Source organism: Typopeltis vanoorti, chromosome 17 (assembly GCF_054136105.1).
Source record: "Typopeltis vanoorti isolate ZY-2024b chromosome 17, IOZ_Tvanoo_1.0, whole genome shotgun sequence".
In the NCBI taxonomy this organism is placed as follows: domain Eukaryota; kingdom Metazoa; phylum Arthropoda; class Arachnida; order Uropygi; family Thelyphonidae; genus Typopeltis; species Typopeltis vanoorti.
The window spans coordinates 668,120-691,810 of record NC_143565.1 but is presented as its reverse complement, the minus strand read 5'-3'; the positions used below and the strand labels follow the sequence as shown (position 1 = coordinate 691,810).

Genomic DNA, 23,691 nt, shown 5'->3' with positions numbered 1-23,691 from the left:
TTGTTAACAATCTTTCCATTTATTGTGATTCCCTCTGGACATTCTTCCAATGCTTTTTTTAAAGATTACCTCTGCGTATATGTTGAACAGGAGTGGTGAGAGTACACATCCATGTCTCACTCCTCTTTTGATGTTAATATCACTGGTGGTAATGTTGTCTAATTAAATGGTAGCTGACCGATTCCAATACAGATTTGTTATTAGTCTTATATCTTGTTCGTCTAGCCTTATTAGTTGAAGGTCTTCTATTAAGTTAGTGTGTCTGACTTTGTCGAATGCTTTTTCAAAATCTATGAAACATGTAAAGACGGATTTCTGTTTTTCTATGCATTTTTGTATCAATATTTTGTATCAATCTCTCCTCCCCATCATCTACTGCTCTCAATCTCTCCATGCAGTCACATTCATAAGATTGAAAGACCTTTATGAACTGCTCATTAAGTATCTCCACCCACCTTCTGCAACAGCTGTCTTTATACCATTTTCTCCAATCAGTGTCATCCTTCCATAATCATTCTTTCTTTTGCTGGCTACATATTGAAAGAACTCCTTAGGATCATTAGCTAATTGTTGTTCATACCTCTCTTTAGCTACCCTCACCAATCAAGTCACCCCGCCTTACCTGGTCTTGGTAGTCCTCATGGAATTGGTTATTTCCACTTCTCTTATGCTACCTCCATAATGCTCTATTTCTCTGTATTGCATGCTTAATCTCTTTATTCATCCATTTCACACCTATCTTATTTAGCCTTCTCACCTTTGGAATACATTTAGAAATTGCATCTACTAGATATTTTTTGAAAATCCCCCAAGCTGCATTGATCTCTTTTCCAGCTAACTCCTCATTCCATGCTACACCTGCAAGCAGTTTCTAATTCAGTGGTGGGTGGGTGTAACATAATGCACTATTTGAGAGCACTGGGAAAGGGAAGAAGAGCCACTGATGGTGGGTAAGCAGGAGGTATATGAGGAATTGATGTTAGTAGCTTGATGTTAGTAAAGGTGATAGTATATTACCACATCCTGATGGAATGTTCTGTGTATCTAACAACAGCACTGACTTACCTCTTTAACATGTGTCCCAGATTTGCCTATGTTCCAAAGGAGTGGAAAGAGGATAAAATTGTTCCACTTTATAAAGGAGGGGGGTGTTGATAAGACTAGGGCTTCAAATTTTAGGCCAATCTGTTTGTCTGAAGTTTTGATCAGGTGTTAAAGAGGCTGTGATAACTTGGATTCACAACATCAGAAATCCATTTCATGAACAGCATGAATTTGCTTATGAAAGATTTTGTTTTAGTAATTACTTACTCATTATAACAAGATAAAAAATGCATTGTACAAAGGGGATGCATGCACAGTAGTATATTTTGATTTTGTAATGACCTTTGATAGATTTCTGTGGGAGCAATATCCCAAAAGAGGAAAGTCACTAGTGGTGTGCTCCTAGGGGTCTGTTTGAGACTGTTGTTGTTTAATTTGTATGTAAATGACATTGGAAAGTGCTTGAATGGTGATATATATATAGTTTTTTGCAGATGATACAAAGTTGGGGAAAGCTATGAAAAGTAGAGCAGATGTTTTGCAAGAGGACTTAAATAGATTGGGTGAATGATCGAATGTGTGTGGGGATTTAAGTTCAGTGTAGCAAAGTATCATATTTTAAAATTTGGGCAACAAAGATGGGATGCAGAGCATATGATTGGTGGAATATCTTAGAGGTGGAGGAGATGAAAGATCTTGGGGTGATGCTGGATAGGGACCTGAAATTCAGGGACATTTTGCAAAAACTGTGAGGATAGTAACAGATTATCGCAATGATGCAGAGATCAATGACATGTAGAGGTATAAAGTTATGATTCCATTGAATAATGCTTTGATCAGAGCACATATGGATTACTGTGCACAGATTTGGAGGAGGACACTCTAGAAGTAAAAGATTCTGGTTCCATTCTATAAAGCCTTGTTTAGGCTATCTATGAACAACCCTTGCACAGATCTAGTTTCCTCGTTTCAAAAGGATGAAAAGATGTTAGAAAATGTCCAGAGGCATTTGACTAAAGTAGTTTTTAATCTTTGGAATGTTGAGTATGATGAAAGGTTGAGAAAATACAATTTACAGAATCTAGTGGATAAGAGGAATAGGGGTGATATTGATATAGACATACAAGGGTGGTCTGAAAAGTTCTTGGCCTAACAATGAAAAAAATGAATTTATAATTTCAAAATTATTTTAATTTTTCAACTTAATCTCCCGTAAGACTAATACATTTATTCCAGCGATGCTCCAGTGCCATTATCCCATCAGTGTAAGGTACCTGAGGCAAATAAGGTCCACCTTATTTAAAATTTGAGTAAGTTAGACAATTGTTTAGATTAATTGAAACAACAGTATTCATATTAAAGTTTATATTATCACTAATTAAAAAAAAAAAAACACAAATAAGAACAATTCTTGCAGTAATTTATATTTTAACCAAGTCTTTAAAAAACATCTTGTGTGGGCCTTATTAAACCATAGTAGTTTAATAAAGCCCTTGAACAAAATTAAATATTTAAAAAAAGAATATAACAATTATTTTTAATTATTATTAATTTTAATCATAATTATTAGCTTAAGAACAGTCATAAGGGCATACAAATATGCCACATTCTTCTTTGGTGAGACAACACATTCTTCATGGTACCATTTAAGACACCGTGTGCATTGCCTCATATCAGCAACCTTTTCTTCTCTTCATCCATGGCAATACCACCCCTCTTTTGACACTTTGTTTGTTCCTTTATTTTTTTTTGGTTCTTCCTGTTTTTTATTGGCAGCCTTCTCTTTCTCACTCTCCTTTTCTTTGAAAAGATCTTTGGTCACTCTCTGCCCCTTATAATTTAACACTTTCTTCGTGATGTTGCCTTTACAACTGCGTAATTTGGCATTGGCGTTAATTCCTGAAACTATGACTTCAAAGAGTTCTTTGCTTTTAGATTTGCCAGTGGAATCTCATCATTGGAATTATCTGAATCACAAGATGGAGGATTAGGACATGTTCTTACAGCTCGAGCAGGATTCAAAGATTGAGCTTTATGTTTAGAAATTGTTGGGTTTTTCTTTTAAAATAACTTCAGCCAATCTTTTCCTGCGAGGCCACTTTCTTTATTGAAGTTATTCCTAATTTCATTTTGTTCGCATAATATCAAATTTGCCTGTGTATAGCTTTTGGAATTAAAGGCACACCAAATGAAGCAAACTTTACTATCGTTAGCACAGTATTTCTTCCTAATCTTTTCGTCATCTTCTCTGTCTTTAAATGGTTCCTCAATGTTCTTCTAGGTCCTCCATAGCGTTCTGATGCTGCACGTTGTGATAGTTGTCCTCTTTGCACAGCTTTCATAGCTTCTTCTAGTCTTTCATTAGTCCAAAGACCCCTTTTGTTCTTAACTTCTGACATTTTCAGAGGCCTTTGGCAATAGAATAAGTAACTATTATGAGCAATCACCAAAAAATAAAATCATAAATTATAGCAGTTTAATAAGGCCCATCAACAAATTTACTGGGCCTTATTAACCTCCGCGAACTAGATTAGATCACATCTATATTAACGTAAAATATGAATTCAAATCAATTAGAAATTTTTTATCATAAAACTGGATGTTGAAAGAACAATTTAAATATAAAAACAATGCGAAAAGAACAATATTTTTATTAAAACTTACCAATTTTTGCGGCGTAATATTATTAAACAGGAAGACACAACCACCTCCCACAAAGGTCTAGGTCAAACTGACACAATACAGTTGCTAGACAATATGGTGCCACTAATTTCCCATTGCTTATTGTGTCTTGTGTGTGTGTGTGTGTGTGTGTGTGTGAGAGAGAAACCAAACCGGCGCAACTTAACATAAATGTGATTTTTTTTAAACGGGCTTTATTAGACGCTGGGCCTGATTTGCCTCAGGTACCTTAGTACTTCTCAGTAAGATCTGCAAAATAACCCTCTACAGCTGCAATCACCTCTTGATTCGAAGAAAAACGCTGACTAGCAAGGAAGAGTTTTAGTTTTGGGAAGAGATAGAAGTCCAAAGGGGCCAAATCTGGGGAACAGGGCAGATGTTCCAACAATTCATAGTGCACATCCCTTAATTTTCTCATTGCCAAAACACCTTTGTGGGTAGGGGCATTGTCCTGATGAAAGATGATTTTTTTCTTCTGCAAACCGGGTCTTTTCTCACAAAAATTTTTGTTTAGTCTGCTTGAAAGATCGGAATAATATTCCCCAGTTACTGTTTTACCCTTAATAAACAAAATGCCTTTAGCATCCCAAAACACCGATGGCATGACCTTTCCTGCTGATGGAACCTACTTTGTCTTCTCTGATGCTGAACAACTGGCTTCTGTCCACTGTTTTGACTGCTGTTTGGATTCTGGTGTGTAATGCTGAATCCAAGTCTCATCCATAGTAATAAATTGATGCACAAAATCAGTTTTATTCTTGTTAGAATGCTCCAAGCATTGTTCAGAGATTTTCATGTGAGTGCGTGTTTGATCTGCTGTGAGCAAGGGTGGCACCCATCTTGCGCAAAGCTTTTTCATTTGCAATTCTTCATAAAAAATATATCCTACATGTTATTTTGAAATGACTATAGTCTCAGCAATTTCATGCACTTTGACTCACCGGTCATCCAATACCATATCGTGCACTTGACAATAATTTCTGGTGTTGTTACACTTTTTAGACGTCCTTCACGTTGATCACCTTCAAGGCTGGTACGGCCATGTTTAAACTCGGCAGTCCATTTCTTAATTGTCAAAAACGAAGGAGAAGAGTGCGCATAAACTTTTTGGAACTTTGAATAAGTTTCTTTTGGTGTTAAACCCTCTTTTACAAAGAATTTTATAACCACACAATACTGAATTTTATCCATTTCAAGGGATACAGACAACACTTTTGCTTCAGATAGCTGTATAAAACAAACTACTTGATTGAATGACTTGCAATTTCACATGGGCGCTTATGACACAGTTGTGACACGTTGGTACACAGATGTACCAACTTAGAAAAAAAAAATATTGCGTATAGTGTTGCCATCTATGGTCGAGGCCCAGAACTTTTCAGACCAACCTCGTATATTGCATTCCTTGAGAAACACATCAGGATGAAGACTATTCCACAATACAGCACTAGCAGGGCTGAAGGAGGAGGAAAAGAAACTTGTTCTGTGGGTTTCAAGGTACTGTGAAGGGATGTTGAGCAGCAGCTGCACATATTCCAACAAATTTAGTACTAAGTCGGGGAATTATTATTGCTATTTCAGATGAACATTTCCCATAGAAATATTTATAGAATACGCATATTGCTGAAACCAATTGTAGTTTGGTTTCTGCAATATGTGGTCTGTGCGAAAGTTGGGGCGGGGGGTGAGTTGGTAAGAGATGAGTTATTAATCCTTTCTTTTAGGCTTACATGGTGATCTGAATGCATTTTTGAAAATTATGGAGACAACTACCGTGTTTGAATAAAGATCGCATTGCCATTTCTGAATCAATCAATCTAATTGCCTCACTCCAAATACGAGAGCAGTATTCAATAGTTGGGCAGATTTGTGATTTGTATAAGTTTAACAGCTGTTCAGAGGTGAAGTAACATCTTGAGTGAAAGAGAAATCCTAGGTTTTTAAGAAGCTGAGTATGCAATGGTTGTGATGTGTTTATACCAGGAGAGACTTGATGTCAGGGTGATTCCAAGGAGAGAAATCTCATCTTGACTGGAAATTTGTTTTCAAAAATAATACTGGGAGAAAATTGTTCTTTTTTTTTTTATGAGAAATAAGACAGCACTGGAATTAACAAGGTTATCTGAACCCCATGGACATCAGAATTCAGGGCAGAGGTGATTGATGATCCGTAGGTTGACTTGAGTTTTGTAGAATAAGGTTTATCAAATGAAAGTGAGGAATGCAATGGACTGTCATCTACAAAACTGTGTATTGAGTTGGAGGTCAACTGAATTAGGTCATTGATAAATAGAAAGAAGAGGATTGGTGAGAGAATAAGGAACTATCCTCCATCACACATAGTGTGTGTGTCCAATCAGAAAGCTACAACCAACTGCAGAAGCACTGAGACAGACCAAATGATGGGGTAGAAAGGCTTATACGTTGGTTGCACATGATTACTAAATATTTTAAGGAATTCACAACATACACTGGAATATAAATTAAAATCAACTTTAATATATACTTCCTATATTTCGGCAACGTCACGTTGCCATCTTCATGGGAACATAAGAATAAGACACATGCATGCATTCACTATAAACACTAAATGAGGTCGAAGAGAGAAAACTACTGTTTTTCCTTAAAGTCCTGATGGTGCTCCCCAGCTGGCTATATTAGGTATTCTTGGCTATTGGGCTGAAGTTCTCAAGATGTATATTTCCCAGATTTGGGGCAGTCTCATGCATCCAAATTTGTTGAGGATGCATGAGACTTTTTTAGGACTGAGGCTGATTCTATGAATAGTCTTTCAAATTTAAATTTGCTACGTTGTATTATTGTGGCTTTCTTCCACCATATTCTGTGACGTGTATCCAGAGCATGGTCTGCAAGCCCAGAGTGGCTGTATTAGTGAAACTGGATCTAGTCCTTGTGTTCCAAAATTCTGATATTAGCTGCCTGTTTGGCCAAAGTAGGAGAGCTTACAGCTGCAAAGGACCTGGCATACACCAGGTAGGTCTAGGGACAGTGGTTGGTCATTAGTGGAGATGATAAGGGATGCCAATTTTCTATATGGTCTGTAACAAGAGATCAGGTCATGTTTTTTTAAGATTTTGGTAATTTTTCTGATGTGCCCCAGATGTAGGGAATGGTGATGGATTTAGAGTAATCTTTATTGGGGAGGGTGGTTGTGTTTTACTGGTTTTAGTATTTTTGGGGGGTTGTGGCCATTGGCTGAGAAAGTGTTAAGGTTGTGATTTAGTTCAGTGGTTAGGGCATTGTCATTTATTATTATTACCCATCTGGGAGGTCTTTTTATCACACACTCAGCTCATCATACCATGCCTTGAACACATTCAAACTCCTTGCAGACACCACACTCTCAGGCAAGGCATTCAAAACTCTGTACGAAAAAACCTGCCTCTCACTCCCATACTCACACCCTCTTAATACAGTTTCCAGGTATGACCTCTAGTTCTTCCTTGATCTCCAATATTTTCTGTAGAAAACCTCTCCAGCATTGATCGTATAACAACCCTTTAATAACTTGTAGGTCTCTATCATATCTCTCCTCTTCCTCCTGTCCACCAGACTCTGTAAGTTGCATCTTCTCAATCTTTCCTCATGCTCGACATTCGAGAGATCAGAAACTACCTTAGTCAATTGCCTTTGGACCCTTTCCAATATCTCTTCATCCTTCTGAAAACCAGTTGACCAAATCTGGGCACAATATTCCATGTGTGGCCTAATCAAAGTTTTATACAACAGAACAAGAATCTCCCTACTTCTACAAGTCAATGTCCTCTTCATCATTCCCAGAAGCCCTTGTGTGTCTTCACAATTTTGGCTATGTGTCCCCTAAATTTCACATCCTTATCCACTATCACCTCCAGATCTCTTATTTCTTCCACCTCCAACAATATATCCTCACCAAGCATAAATTCTGCATCCCATGTTTGTTCAATGCATCCCAACATTGAACTCACATCTTCATGGCTCATCCCAACTTTGCATCATCTGCAAACAACTGAATATCTCCATGCAAATCTTCACCTATATCATTAATATACAAGTTAAACAGTAATGGCCCCAAAACAGACCCCTGAGACACTCCACTAGTGACTTTCTTTTCCTGACTATCGCTTCCTCATACACAACTTGTTGATACCTATCAGATAGCCAGTCTCCAATTCAATGCACTAATCTAATATCCAACCTTACCTGCTCTAGTTTCACTATCAACTTATCTTGTGGTAATCTACCTATCAAAATGCATCCTTCTCCTCTGTCCAAGGAAGCAGTCACTTTATTGTAATAAGTAACTAGATTACTAAAACATGACCTCCCTTTAGCAAATCCATGCTGTCCATCAAAGATAATACCATTGTTGTCAACCCAACTCTGGATCCTAGTTCTCACAAGCTTCTCCACCAACTTTATCACAACACCTGACACACAGATAGGCCTATAGTCTGATGCTTCAGTTTGTTCACCTCCTTTATGGAGTTGCACAATCTTGCCCTCGTTCCACTCCTTAGGGACTTGACCGAACACAAGACTCGTATTAAAAAAATATGTCAAGAGTGGTGTCAACACCCTGGCACATTCCTTCGGAATATGCAGTGATATATTATCATATCCCACAGCCTTATTAACATCTAGTTTACTCAACTCCCCATACATCTCTTGCTCACTTACAGTCAGTCTCTCTTCCCCATCATCTACTGCTCTCGATCTCTCCATGAAGTCACATTCACAAGATTAAAAGACCTTTATGAATTGCTCATTAGGTATCTCCACCACACATTCTGCAACAGCTGTCTTTATACCATTTTCTCCAATCAATACCATCCTTCCATAGTCATTCTTTCTTTTGCTGGCTACATATCGAAAGAACTCCCTAGGATTCTTTTTGGCTTCATTAGCTAACTGCTGTTCATACCTCTCTTTAGTTACTCTCACCAACCAAGTCACGCTCCTTGCCTGGTCTTTGTAGACCTCATGAAATTGGTTATTTCCACTTCTCTTATGCTGCCTCCACAATGCCCTTTTTCTCTGTATCGCATGCTTAATCTCTTTATTCATCCATCTTACACCTACCTTATTTAACCTTCTCACCCTTGGAATACATTTAGACATTGCATCTACTAGATAGTTTTTGAAAATCCCCCAAGTTGCAGTGATCTCTTTTCCAGCTAACTCCTCATTCCACGCTACACCCACAAGCTGTCTCCTCAGCTCTTCATAATCACTCCCCCTTGTAGTTCCACATATACCCTTTTCTCACAGGGGTCCTTGCACTGTTGGCAACCACCCAGGTAATCACCTCATGGTCACTCTCACCAATTGGTGGATGATTTGACACCTCATTTATAATTGCATCCTCTGATGAGATGACCAAATCCAAGACCCTCAATCCTCGCATACCCTCTGTTACATACTGTCTGAGGTAGTTATCCCTCAACAACTCAAGAAACTCATTTTCTTTACTTCCAATTGCTATCTCATCATTCCAGTCTGTATTGCCATAATTAAAATCACCCATTATGATCACCCTTTTCTTATTTGCTTGACTAATTTGATTATACAGTTCATTATCACCACCATCCTCATTACGTGGTCTGTAACAATATCCAACCAAGTATTTGATTCCATTCACCTCTATCTCACAGCATACTGCCTCAAAACCACTGGCACTGTTTCCCTCTTGCATCTCTACTTTGTATGGACATAACTCTTTCTCTATCATCAACAGCACTCTCTCTCCTTTTTTACCCCTTCTATCCTCACGAAACACATCATACCCTTCCATCTCTATTCCTGTCATGATGTTTTTCTCTTTCAACCATGTTTCACTTATTCCGACAATCTTTGGGTGAACAGATGCAATTAATGAAAACAGAACAATTAATGCAACCATTTCATCTGCCTTGTTTTTTATACTTCTAGTATTTGTATACAAACATAACAGCTCATTTTTGGATCTACAGCTAGTTCCACTGATTCCACTCACTCGATGTGATCTCTCCATGCTCGACTGGGGCAATTTCCCTTTCTGCTTATTCATTTTAAAACCCTTTTCAATTCCAACTGTTTCCTCTTGATCCCAGGGCACCCCATTTCTTTCCTGTCTACACATTCTCTCACCTCCTCTTGGAGCATTCAACTTTCTCACGCTGTGTACCCCTGTCTGCCCTGAGCCTCCCCATTTCCCTGCTCCTCTTGCACACCCATGTTCTCATTTTCTATGCTCATACCACTCGCTTCCTCGTTCATAACCACCTCTTCAATCTCTCCCGTCTTACTCTCCTGCTCTTCCACATCGCTTCCTGCTTGATCTGATTCATTCTCTCTCACTCTACTCACTTCCCTACCTTCTAGCAGGCAGCAGTCTCTCCAAGCGACTTACACCATAACCACTCAAATGCAGTCCATTGCTCCTATACAGTTCACTTTTTCCTTCAAACCCATTCCATACATTAACAAACTGTACTCCCATCTCCTCACACATTTCAGCCAGCATATCATTCATAATCCTTGCTATCTGCCTCATCTCACCATAGTCATACCTAGGCAACATGCTGACTACCCTTCCTGTCACACTATTCTCTTTTATCCTCCTGACATCCATTCTGACTCTATCAAATCATTTGTGCCGATTAAAATCATCGACTCCTTTGCTCGCTCCATTCTCATATCCAGTGCCTCAATGACTATTCATTTTACCACCTGGAAAACATGCCTTGTGCATCCTATCATCCAGCACACCTTTAATAATGGAGTCACCATATAGCGCCACTTGCTCATCATTCGTTAACTCTTTCGTGCCATCATGATTAGTTTTAATAGTTTTTACCCGAATTTTCTTAATTTTATTCCACATCCATTTCATCTCTTTCCTCATCCAATCCAATTCAACTTCCAAATCTCACATCACATTCTCTCTATCATTCATTCTTTCTAATTTTGTAACTCTCAACACTCTCTTCTCACTTACACTCTCATTCATCCTTCTGTACTTGAGTACTTTCAGTCCATCATGCGTCCGACTTTCGCTATCATTCAATTCCTGCATCACACCATTTTTAGTTTTCATTCATTCTCTCAATTTCATTTCCTTCTGCCACTCTCACTTCACTTTCTTCCTTATTAACATCTGTTATGGTTTTTAAATCACTCATTTTCTTTTCTACTGATTTTTTAATATTCTTTCGCCTCTCTTTCACACCATCCTTCTATTTTGAACGTGCACTCATTTTCCCCTCGACATTCTCACTAGTAACACTTTCTGTCATCAATATCATATTTACATTCATCAATTCCTCATTCAGGTCACACTTCGCACACACCCTTTTTCCATTCACCCTAAATACCCACAAATCATTTATGTAATCGAAAGAATATACACATAACACATCTCACACTTAACGAAACAACTGAAATCTAAGTTAAATTCATGGAATGACAAAGCTCCCACCATGTTTACTCTGCCAGTTAACACTCTAAAGCAGTTGTTGCCAAAGTGGTCGATATCGATCCCCAGGGGTCAATATAACATTGATAGGGGCAATTCAGGTTCAGGAGTCGATAGAAAAATATAAGACATCATTGTACGGGTAATATTTAATTCGATTAACTTGGATTACCTCCATCCTGAATGACAATGCAATTAAGAGTGAATTTTGGGAACACTGACATGACATAAGATGGAGCAAGCTCATGAAAATAGTTACGGAGGCCAATCAAGTATGCCAGAATGACGTATTTACCAATAAACGGATGTCGGTGGTTCTTACCTGGCCAGCGCGGCAGGAGCGAGATTGCAACACGCGTGCAACTGCTTATTTACTTATAATTACACGTATTCGATCCCAATCTCATTTTTGCACATCGACATACAAGTGAGCATTAATGTTCTAAAATTCATCAACATACATATTACGTAATAGTAAAATAGAGGGGGGTCGATAAAAAGTCAAGAAACTCTTTAAGGGGTCGACGGTCAAAAACGTTTGGTGCCCCCTTCTCTAAAGTCTAATAATAACAACAAATTTTTAATTAAGTTTAAGCAAAACAAAATCCCCCACACTAATAATAATGGTAGCGCACAACTTTTACAGCAGCTCTTACTCAAGCAAACACTCATATATACTTAATTATTCCAAGAATACTTATCTCAATCTGGAGTTCTTCTTACACACATACAGCACGCTTGACTCACGAGCACCCTCTTTTGAACACATTAGTTTAGCCCTGTTCTATAGTGTGTTAATTGGACAGTTCTATATGATGTCTCATGCACTTCGGCAGATAAGGAATTTGAGAAAATATGTTGTCGACATATCAAGAAATTTGATAATTTAAAAAAGAACTTGACCTCTGAACCAAAACTACCACTCAACACTGTAGTCAACCTTTCTTCCATTAGTTTGAAGCCTGAAACACTCCACGCTCTTGCACGTAGCCACGATTTCGCCATTGCTCCCAGATAAATAACGGCCAAAACAATTATGATCTAGATTGAATGTGGGATCCGCCGCCTTCCAAACCACATCGGCAACAATATTAGTCTGGGTGTAGCCCATGTTCTCACCAAAGTAAGACCTCCAAAAATCAACATATCCAATAGTGAATACAAGACTCTCCAGGAAATGAAGAAAAACAAAGAAATAGTAATCACCAAAGCAGATAAGGGGAATGCTGCTGTGGTGCTCAACCAAACTGACTACAAAGGTAAGCTAACAATAAATCTAACAATAGATCTAACAATAAAGCATTAATGCTTTATTGTTAGATCAGGCTACTTACGTCCCTATTGAATACAATCCCACCAACTCACAAATTAGAAAACTTCACAGGCTCCTTAAGAAGGTCACTTCTTGGCCTGTAGAAGTTACTAACAGATTAAAATTGTTTAATTCTATACACCCACGTATTTATGGACTCCCAAAAATACATAAAGAAAATGTGCCATTACGTCCCATAGTGGATGGCATTCATTCCCCCACATACAAATTAGCCAAGCATTTAGCCAAACCATTCACACACTATACTGGCAACACACCATCACTCATAAAAAAACTCGGCCCACTTCAAAGCCAGTGTAGAAAACCTTACACTCCAACATACTGAGATAATGGTCAGTTTTGACATCTCCTCCTTGTTCGCAAATGTCCCACTCAAGGAAACCTTAGAGCTCATCCAAGCTAAATCTCCTCCCAATATCTCAGCCCTATTTCAGTTCACAATGAACTCAGGCTATTTCGTTTGGCAGGGAAATTTCAACAAACATATAGAGGAGACAGCCATGGATTCACCACTCTCCCCAACCTTGGCCAACTTCTTTATGGAGACTTCTGACGAGAAAGCCATAAACTCTCCCCCACAAAAACCTACCATTTGGCTTCGCAATGTTGAAGATGTGTTTGCTATTGGGCCACATGGCTCTGATATACTCCTCTCCTTCTTAATGCACTTAAACAACCAACACCCCAGAATCAAGTTCACTCTGGAAAAAGAGGAAAAAAACAACAGCCTCCCTTTCCTAGACACACTAGTCACCCACCAGCCTGATGGAACCTTGGTTTTCTTAGTTTATAGATAACCCACCCATACTGGCAGGTACATTCATCAACATTCCCCCCCCCTCCCCCTCACAACGATATGGAGTTATTAAGACACTATACAACAGGGCTAAACTGATAAGTTCAAATGACAATGCCCCAGCCACTGAACTAAATCACAACCTTAACACTTTCTCAACCAATGGCTAACACCCCCAAAAAATACTAAAACCAGTAAACTACAACCTACCTCCCCCCCCCCCCTTCACAATAAAGATTACTCTAAATCCATCACCATTCCCTACATCTGGGGCACCTCAGAAAAAATTACCAACATCTTAAAAAAACATGACCTAACCTCTTGTTACACAGACCATATAGAAAATTGGCATCCCTTATCTGCTCCACTAAAGACCAACCACTGCCCCTAGACCTACCTTGTGTATACCAGGTCACTTGCAGCTGTAAGCTGTCCTACTTTGGCCAAACAGGTGGCTAATATCAGAATGTTCCGATGAAGATGGCAACGTGACGTTGCCGAAATATAGGAAGTATATATTAAAGTTTATTTTAATTTATATTCCAGTACATGTTGTGAATTCCTTAAGTTATTTAGTAATAATGATGGGCCTTTGTGCTAGACCTGGTCAAAAGCTCTGGAGATATCAAGTGCAACCACTTGAATTCACCAACTTTGGTTAGTAAACTTGTGAGTAAATCTCCTGTTGACTGGCAGTAACAGAATCCATACTGGTGATTGTTTATTAGCAGGGTACCTTGAATTTAGTGTGGTAGTTGGGAAATGGTAGTTCTCTCCATTACTTTAGATGGGAATGAGGTGAGTGAAACAGAGCGGTAGTTTGATGGCAATGATTTGTCACCCTCCTTGGGAATCTAGGCCAATTTCCAGGCTGTGTGATAGATGCTGGTGGAATTAGAGATTATATACAAGCATCATAGAATAGGAGTCAGTTCTGGTAAACAAACCTTCAAGACAATTTAAGGAATCTCATCAGGACCAGGAGACCTTTTTTGTGTCTAATTTGGACAATGCTCCTGTATCCTTTCTGGCAAAAGGATATAGGAGTATTGCATATTGGGGATCTGGAATTTTTTTTTTTTTTGGGGGGGGGGGGGGATATTTAGCATTGTGAGTTATGAACGTATTGGAGACAAAGTGTGAAGCCAGGAGATTGGCTTTTTCTGTGGATGATAATGCCATAGAGACATGATTAGGGATGGGAATAGTGTTGGGCAAAAGTTACGACCAATTGCTTTGACAAGAGACCAAGAAGCTTAGCTGCCATTTGGAAGGCTGCAAATTTCCTCCTTTTTGCTCTTTCAAACTCTCTTTTGGAAACATTGGTAATTTTCTTTTAGCTATTTCAGGCTAGTATAAGCACAAAAAGTATAAGCACAAAAAGAGGATTGAGTTCTTGATGTAAGGGGACAGCAGTTCAGAGTAGTATGGGGAATGTATCGATACAAAATTAATAACGGAAAAAACTCACGTTCAAAGATTATTTAATAGTATAATTTTCGCCTGTATGTCACAGGCATCTTCAGTACATTAAGCTCAAATTAAACAATAACTGACAATTCCAAAAAAAAAGCGCCACCTAAGTAGCTGGTGTAAGATAACTAAAAAGGTCAATAACTTTCCTAAAAATAAAAAATAAATAAATTAATTAATTTAAAAAAATCAGTACAATAAAAAGTTAGGAAAGATTAGCTGATTTGTAAAGTACTATCTCCCATAAAGGGGATAGACGTAAGCAGTCGGATCTGTTTAAGTTAGGAGAATGAAGTGGAGTTTCACATGTTTCTTTATAAAGGCATTCCATGAGAAACTGACTTTTGTGAAGAACTCTTGTCTTTCTCCAATGAACTCTGTGTCTAGTGAAGATGGCATGTTCTGCAAGTCCAGACTTTTCAGGTTTAAAGTATTCAATATAAGATTGGTGTTCTTCTAGCCGAATAGAGGCAGATCTTCCCGTTTGTCCAAAATAAGATAATCCACAAGCGCATGGAATCTGGTAGACACCTGGATGATTAAGATGTGGAAAAGCGTCCTTAGGAGAAGTGAGAAAGGTGGAGATTTTTCTAAACGGTCGAAAGGCAACAAAAATATTCAGTGGTTTTAAAACTTTTGCTATACGTTCACTGATGCCTTGTACATAAGGGATAGTAATGTGCGTTATTTCTTCTGTGTTTGAAGAGGAAGACATATTAAAACTACTCAAAGTTCTTTTAATGAAGCAATTCTTATAACCATTAGATAGAAAGGAAGAAGTTATATATTGTAGTTCTTTCTGTAAAAGATCGTCTGAAGAACAAAAGGAGTGGGCCCGATGAACCAGTGTTTTAATAGTTCCTGCCTTTTGACTGGGATGGTGATGAGATTCCACATGGATATAATGGTCTGTATGAGTCTTCTTTCTATAAACTGAGAAATGTTGGTTACCATCTGGTTGGCGAAGAATTAGAAGATCTAAAAAGGCTAACTGCTTATTTGATTCTACTTCTAGGGTAAACTTAATCCTAGGATGAATTGTGTTTAACTTAGTGAGAAATTGTTGAAGTTCATCCGAAGAGCCATTCCATACAGCAAAAATGTCATCGACATATCTGAACCAATGAGTAGGTCTGGGAGAAATATTGTCAAAGATATGTTGTTCAAAATGTTCTAGAAAGAAATTGGAGATAGCAGGAAAAAGAGGATGACCCATTGTTGTTCCTTCAATTTGTCGATACAACCCAAGGGCATTATCCACAAAGAATTCATTCCGCCTAGCCAAACGGTCAATGGTGAGTTTTATTCGAAGTTTTGAAGTGACTGATAGCAAGAATTCGTCGCGTACAGCATGAATCTTGTGATGCAGGCAGTTGGTCACTTTTGCATGATAATGCACCATCTCATCATTCAAACATTGTGAGATGGTCTTTGTGCAAAAACCAAGTTTGTGTGTTGGATCACTCGCCGTATTCACCTGATTTAGCACCCTGTGACTTCTTTCTCGTCCCCCCTGACTTCATTTGCCAATGAAAGGAAAGCAATACGACACCATTGAAAACGTTCAAGTGGCAGTAACCACAACTCTCAACAGTATCCCAAAAACTTATATAAAAAACTTATTTAACGAATTAATTGACCATGCCAAACGCTGTATCGAAGCTGAGGGAGAGTATATAGATTGAAATAAATAATTTGAATAATTTATGATTTATTCAGGCCTCCACAGAGTCAAGAGACTAATCGTTGGAGGTCCTTCTTAGGAAACACAAAGTCTATCATACCACTCCTTGAACTCATTGACCGTTCTTGCTCTCACCTCTCTCTCTCTCTCTCTCTCTCTCTCTCTCAGGCAATTCTTTTTTCTTTTTTTTTTATTACTCCATGGTAATATTACACCATATCATAGAGGTCAAATTCATGTATTTTATACAGCACCATTTCTGGGTTGTTATAGAGTTCACATTTGGAAATATTCATACAGTTTAGCAAATGCATTGGTGATGCTTCCTCGATGTTACAGATTTTGCAGGTGGGGAAGACTTTTATGCCATTGCTACACTTGATTGTTCTTGTGTGGCTGGTCTTGAGGCGAGAGATCATGGTAGTGGCACTGCGATTAAACTTGGTGTTGATGGTAGATCCTGGATTTTCTGCTGAGTACCAGTGGTGAGTCATGTCCTGAAGAATTGTTCTTTTTATGTTTTCTTTTTGGGTATCACTTGATGTTGTGGCCATTTTTGCTACTCCGTCTGCAGTTCCGTTTCCCATTAATCCCACATGGGATGGAATCCTTATGTAGTTTATGTTTTTTGCTATATCTCTAAGTATTTCTTGATGGTTAGTGTAGCAGTTCTTAATAGCTTGAAGGGCTGCTAAGGAATCTGTGAAAAATATAAATCCTTCAGGTTTTGTTTGTCCAAATATTGCAGTGCTGTGTTAATGGCTATTCATTCTGCATGGTATGAGTTGCATCTAATACTGTTAGTTGTTTTTAGTTCTATATTATGAGAGCCATAGATGAGTATGCCACTCCCAGAATTGCCATTTGGATTTTTGGAGCCATCTGTGTAGATCTTTATTGAGTCAGGTTTATATTCCATTATTTTTGAAAGGGTTAATGATCTCAAGATTTCAGGGTTTTCTAGGCTTTTTTCCTCATGTTTCCCTATTTCAGAGTTGATAACCATATTTTTCCTCTTGATTTGGAGGAAATGCTGGGAAATCGGCTATTTTATTTGGACAATCCAAGGGAATTTTATTTTCTATGATTTCATGCATTGTTGATTTTTTCTTTATTCTGTTTGTTGGTTTCCAGTTTTTAAAACATTCACTTGTTCTGTGATGTGCAAGGTTGGCTCTTTTTTTCTACAAATTTGGTTAGATTTTCTTGCCACCTGATTTTTAAAGGAACAAGGTTGGATTCGAATTCTGCTATTTTTCCAGTAGTTAAATATCATGAAAAGTATCTCACTCTTTACCTGAGATACTTTTCATGATATTTGGTCTTCTTTTTGCTCTGACTGCAACATTGTTGAGATGTTTATTGAAGCTCAGCGATGGATCCAGAGTAACTCCAAGGTATTTGGGGTTTTCATTAAATGTAATTAGTTGACCGTTTAGCTTAATTTTTGGTCTCCATTTTCTGAGGTGGTTATGTAAAAACACAGATTTCTGATTTAGTAGGATTAATTTTGATTTTTTGGTTTTCACAGTATGTAGCTGAACTTTCAGTGGCTTTGTTTAAGTGACCTTCTACTGTTTCTAGGTTGTTGTGAGTTGAGAATAGGACCAAATCATCAGCAAACATAGCTATCTTTGTTTCTTTATTTATATTTTTATCTAAGTCATTTAAGTAGATGGAAAAAAAGGAGTGGGCTTAAAATGCTACCTTGAGGGAGTCTCTGTCTTATTTTCACTTTCTTGGAAAAAGTATTATTTATTTTTACTCGAATTGTTCTATTTCTTAGAAAGTCATAGATCCAGTTATGAACTTTCCTTTCTATTCCAATATGACAGTTTGGAAAAGAGTTTCTGCCTCCACACCTTGTCAAAGGCATTGCTCAAATCTATAAAAGCTGCAATGGTGAATTTGGTAGGTTTGGTCTGGAAGTTATCTTGAATTGTCTGGGTTAAGAAAAAAGTTAATCATTTGTTGAGTGATTTCTTCTAAAGGCAGCCTGAAAATTTGGTAGTATACTATTTTTGTTTAGATAGTAATTCAAACGTTGGAGTATCATTTTTTCCATTAATTTGCCTGGAATTGAAGTCAGTGAAATTCTATAACTTCCTGATATTTTGCGGTTTGTTAGGCTTTATGATTGTGGCTGTCTTCAAATCTTTCGGAACTTTTCCTTTTTTTAGGCTATTGTATAGGTGAAGTAGCCAATCTAGGGCTAGGGAAGGAAGATGTTTTATCATAATTCCTTGTATGTTATCTGGTCCACATGATTTATTTATATCTAGTCTCTCCAAGGCATCTCCCAATTCAGAGATTGTAAATGGATCCCAGAAAAGTTTGTTTTGATATTTTGGGGAGTTTGTAGCATTTTTCTGCTGTCGAGCCTATTTTGATATTTGATGGTCATTTCTAGTATTCATCTCTAGTTTGCTTATATTTTGAAAATGAAAGACCAAAGTATTTGCGATCTCCCTATCTCCAATTTTGATATTTCCATCTGGATCTTTTAGCGTGTTAGTCTCACTTGCCTTTGATAGGTCTCTTTGTAAATTAGCAGTCAGTTTCCAAAGTTTGGTATCTGAAGTGTTTGGATTTAAGTTGTGGCAAAATTCTTGCCACCTAGTTCTTTGTAATATATTATATTTTTGTTTAATTTCAGCATTTATCTTGTTATACTCGATCCTGGTTTCTGGAGAGCTTCCAATTTTTAAGATGTTAAATAATTCATTTCATTTAGTTATTTTACTGGCAAGTTCCTGCTGAACCTTTGTGTAGTTTGAAATAACTTTTCTCCTGTAGCCTTTTGGGATACTTTTCTTTGCTGCATTCAGGATGGTATTCTTCCAAGTTATATAGTCTTTGTCTAAGTCATCATGGTGTGTGTGATTTTTCAGCATTTTACTTACTTCATCCTTGTATTTCTCCCAATTTGCTTTCTGGAAGTTCAAATGATATTTTATTTTTTGGTTGGGTCTAGTCATTTTTGGGTTCAGATTGATTAATATTGGAGTATGGTCACTTCCTACTGCTTCCAAAACAGACCAAATAGCTTTGTCGTGAAGATCAGGAGACACCGCAGTGATATCTAGGGCATCTTTTCTACCAAAAAGGCAATTCCTTCCACAGTTCAACCATCCTCCATGCAAAGAAACCACTCCTCACTCTCTTGCTCACAGCTTCCTTTTGTAACTTCCAGGGATGGCCCCTGTCATCTCTCCTTCCCAATGTTCCACCAAGCAAAAGAACTCCACCTTGTAACTGCCTCTCAATAGTTTAAAAGTCTCAATCATATCACCTCTCCTTCTATCCACCAAACTCTGCAGTCCACATTTTCTTAGCCGATCCTCATAACTGACAGTCCTGAAAACCTCTTTGTTATCCGCCTTTGTACCCTTTCCAGTTAATTTATCCCCTTCAAATCCTGGGCACCAAATTTGAGAACAGTAGTCTAAGTGTGGTCTGATCATGGTCTTATACAACAGAACGATAATTCTTTTATCTCTGCAGGTCATCGTCCTTCTCAGTATTGCAGCAATCCTCTGTGTTATCTTCATCACCTTTACAATTTTCTCCCTGAATTTCAGTTTTCTATCAATCATCACCTCCAGATCTCTTGTCTCCCCTACTTCCTCCACCACAGCTCCTCCAATTGATTATGCATCCTCCCATCAATGGATCCCAAACTTCAAGACTTTACATTGTGCTGCATTAAACCGACACTCCCATTTATTTGCACATCTGTCTAGTTTATTCAAATCCTCTTGCAAGGCTGCCACATCTGCACTATTACTGATAACCCTTCCTAGTTTCACATCATCCGTGAACAACTGAATATCCCCTTGCAATCCATTGACAATGTCATTGATATATTGTCAAGTGGGGTTCCACAAGGCTCAGTACTGGGCCTTGTGGAACCCCACTTGTAACCTTCTGCTTCCTTGATATTGCCCCACCATAGACAACTCTCTGATACCTGTCAGACAGCCAATCCTGAATCCAGTTGAGTAACCCGACATTTAAACCCATGTGCCCCAACTTAAATATAAGCTTATCATGTGACATCCTGTCAAATGCCTTTGCAAAATCCAAAAAAAAATGACAGTATTTGCCTTTCCCTTATCAACTGCTCTTGTCACTTTATTATAAAAGGCAATCATATTATTAAAGCATGAGTGCCCATTAACAAATCCATGTTGATTCTCACAGATAACATCACCGTCATTTGCCCAACACAATATATAATTCCTCACTCATTTCTCCAAGACCTTAACAACTACTGATGAAACACAAACTGGCCTATAATTAAACACTTCCAGTCTGCTACTGCCTTTGTGCAGTGGCACTAACTTACCTTCCTTCCTTCCATTCCTTGGATACCTTTCCTGCAGCCAGGCCTTTATTGAAGAGCCAGGTCAATGGAGCTGTCTGTTCTTTAGCACATTTTCTCAAAACCCATGGTGATTACTCCTAATGTTTATTGTATATCTCCGTTTTTTTTTTTTTTTTTTTGTTGTTGTTGTTGATTTTTTTAGTGCCATCAGTGAAGTACTTGGAAACAGGATGAAACTGGATCTAGATGAGCTATTTTTAATTATAAATAAAATCCTCTAAATACTGTATTTTGGGGTCCTTCAGTTTAATAGTCATAAAAAATTTGTATTAAATATATACATACATTGTTTTTCTTGATATAATTGATCTGTTTTTATTACTATTACTGGACTCATTGAGGGAGGGTATCTACTCTACAACACCCCATCTCTTAATTCACCAACTACACTAAACTGCCATTGCCATCATGATCAACACTATCTACTGCAAACCACTAATATTTTTGTCTGTAAATTGGGTGTGTTCTCAAGGCAGATTTGCCTGTATGCAGGATGAAAAACCTGAGTTTCCGGGATTAAAAAAACCCTGCTACTTCCGTAGGAGTTTGGCTAACTCACCTTCAATTGATAAAATCCATATAAAGATTCCTCTCATCATAATGAGAATCGAACTTAGGCCTTCCCTGAGTCATTTAAATTTAATGAAATATAGTATTTGGATTCACTGTTAAAATTTCCTGAGTTGTTTCAACCTGATGTTTTAATGGCAGACAAGAACAAAATCTATAATACATATGCCTAAAATAATTCTTAGGTTCAGTTGCTATTATAATGAATGGTGTCACTATATGAAAATGTCATAGCAGAATGCAACTTTTTTTATGATTATTTGCATTAATTTCCTAACTTGATGAGTCTGTAACTAATCCAGCCTATGCAACTTATATTCGCTTTCCAATACCGTTGCTCCTTATGCACCTTTTCCTCTCTATCTTCATACCTGTTTTCTCAGTCTCATCTGTATCTCTCATCACTGTGCTGTTCTTGTCATTGTTCATTCATCACTACCACAACTCCTTCATTCTAAAAAAAAAAAAATGAGTTCAGGCATCTGTTATCTTTTCGAAAATCAAGTTTACTTTGTATAAGCATTTTATATGCAACTAGTGATCTCTCATTTATCCACCCTTTGAATATGTTATTCTCTCACTTAACTTCTAATACAGTACCATGTAACTCTACCTTCAGTTATTTGACCAGCAAATTAATTTCCTGCTGTGATCAAATAATTGAGGAATTACTGTAATGCATATAGTCAGTGATAGTATTGCAACTATTGCTGCAAATGAATATATATATCACAGAAAAAAAAAAGCTCATCTCAATATTATGATATTTATTTATTGTAATTGTAATAATTATTTTAATACTTTTAGACGTGGAGGAAGTGGATCTGGGAGGCATGGGAGAGGTTCCATTGCTCCTGGAGGGGATACATCTTTAACTGATGAGTCACCTACGGATGACAGTCAAGCTTAAACACAATAAATTGAAATTGTGAACAAAAATGTAAACTTTTTTTTTATTTTGTTGGTTGCTTGCCAACCAATAACATTCCTGAAGTTTTGAACTTAATGAAGAGTTGCACGAAAATTCATTATCTTTTTGAGTCATTGTAATATTATTACAGTTGCCATTCCTATAGTTTTTCATTTCATAAACTAATATGTTTTTTAGCATTAGCTACCGGTAATTTATATATTTTTTTGATCACAGGTGATAAATTTATTACTATAACTCATTTGTACCAACATTATTTCAAGTTGTTGAAAACAAATTTACCTGTATGAATTATACACATCCTGGCATTATCTCAGGCATTTAAGAATATTTTTAACAATGATATTAATACATGCATCGATATGTATGTGTGTTTTTGAAATCCTTGAGATATGTAAAAATGTCCTTGCCACTAAGTGGCATTGCAAGATATTCCTTAAAATAGTTTATGGGTGCTATTTAATCAAAAAAGAAATACTGTCAATGTTTTTATGGAAATTTTTGTATAATATAAAAATAAATTATCAAAGAAAAAAAATATATATATGTAATTTAATAGTGATATATAATGTATTGAGTCCAATTTGTCTTCTTGTATCTTAATAAACATTTTGAGATTCAAAATGGAGACTAAATCTCTTGATTTCTTACATTATTATTAGAGAACTCTATTATTACACCAATTCACAGACCTCATTAAAGAGGTCCAATGTAACTAACTTTATATCTTTAATACTCTACTGATTGTCACACTGTCACCACATTCTGTGGAAACTCGTATCACTCGCACAGAGTTAGGCAAAAATTATTATTATTATTATTCATGACACCTCCAAGGAGTCTGAAGACTCATCGCGAGAGGACACCCATTATACAACTCTCCATCACCACCACTACACCGAACCTCTACTACCAATCATCTACATCAGCACCATCTACTGTCCACCACCACAGCTAGTATTTTTTGTCTGTACAGAGGCGCTAAAATTTTCACCGGCCACCACTGCTCTAGTCAGCGACTAGAATTAAACCTGAAATTAAAAGTCTAGAAAAAAAATCAAATGAAAACAAATCCTATTACTTATTTAGCAAATCTATACAGGAGCAAAGGAAAGTAAGATAAGAGGAAGGAGAATACTAGAGGAGGGAGAGAAAGAGAGAGAGAGAATGATGTGAAGGGAGTGATGGAATTTTTCAGTGAACACTATTGGAGTATTTCATCCTGGAGGAGTAAATTTTATTACTAGTGAGATAGGGCAGGTTCGAGGTTTAGAGGTGCAGAAGGAGAGTGAGTTCCAAATACTGTGTACTCTGGATGTCAGTAAAGCTGTGGGA

General features: G+C 37.4%; 1 protein-coding gene across 1 annotated transcript in view; it reads left to right on the top strand.

Moving 5' to 3' along the window:
- The window catches only part of LOC150097089 (myosin-14-like), a 1,147,103-nt gene extending 1,124,174 nt beyond the window's left edge, over window positions 1–22,929 (top strand). Inside the window, exon 40 of the mRNA XM_090407039.1 lies at window positions 22,233–22,929. Within this exon, the coding sequence (XP_090263165.1) occupies window positions 22,233–22,335 (103 nt within the window). The 3' untranslated portion in view covers window positions 22,336–22,929. The remainder of the gene's footprint in view (window positions 1–22,232) is intronic.
- The last annotated feature ends 762 nt before the right edge of the window (window positions 22,930–23,691 follow it).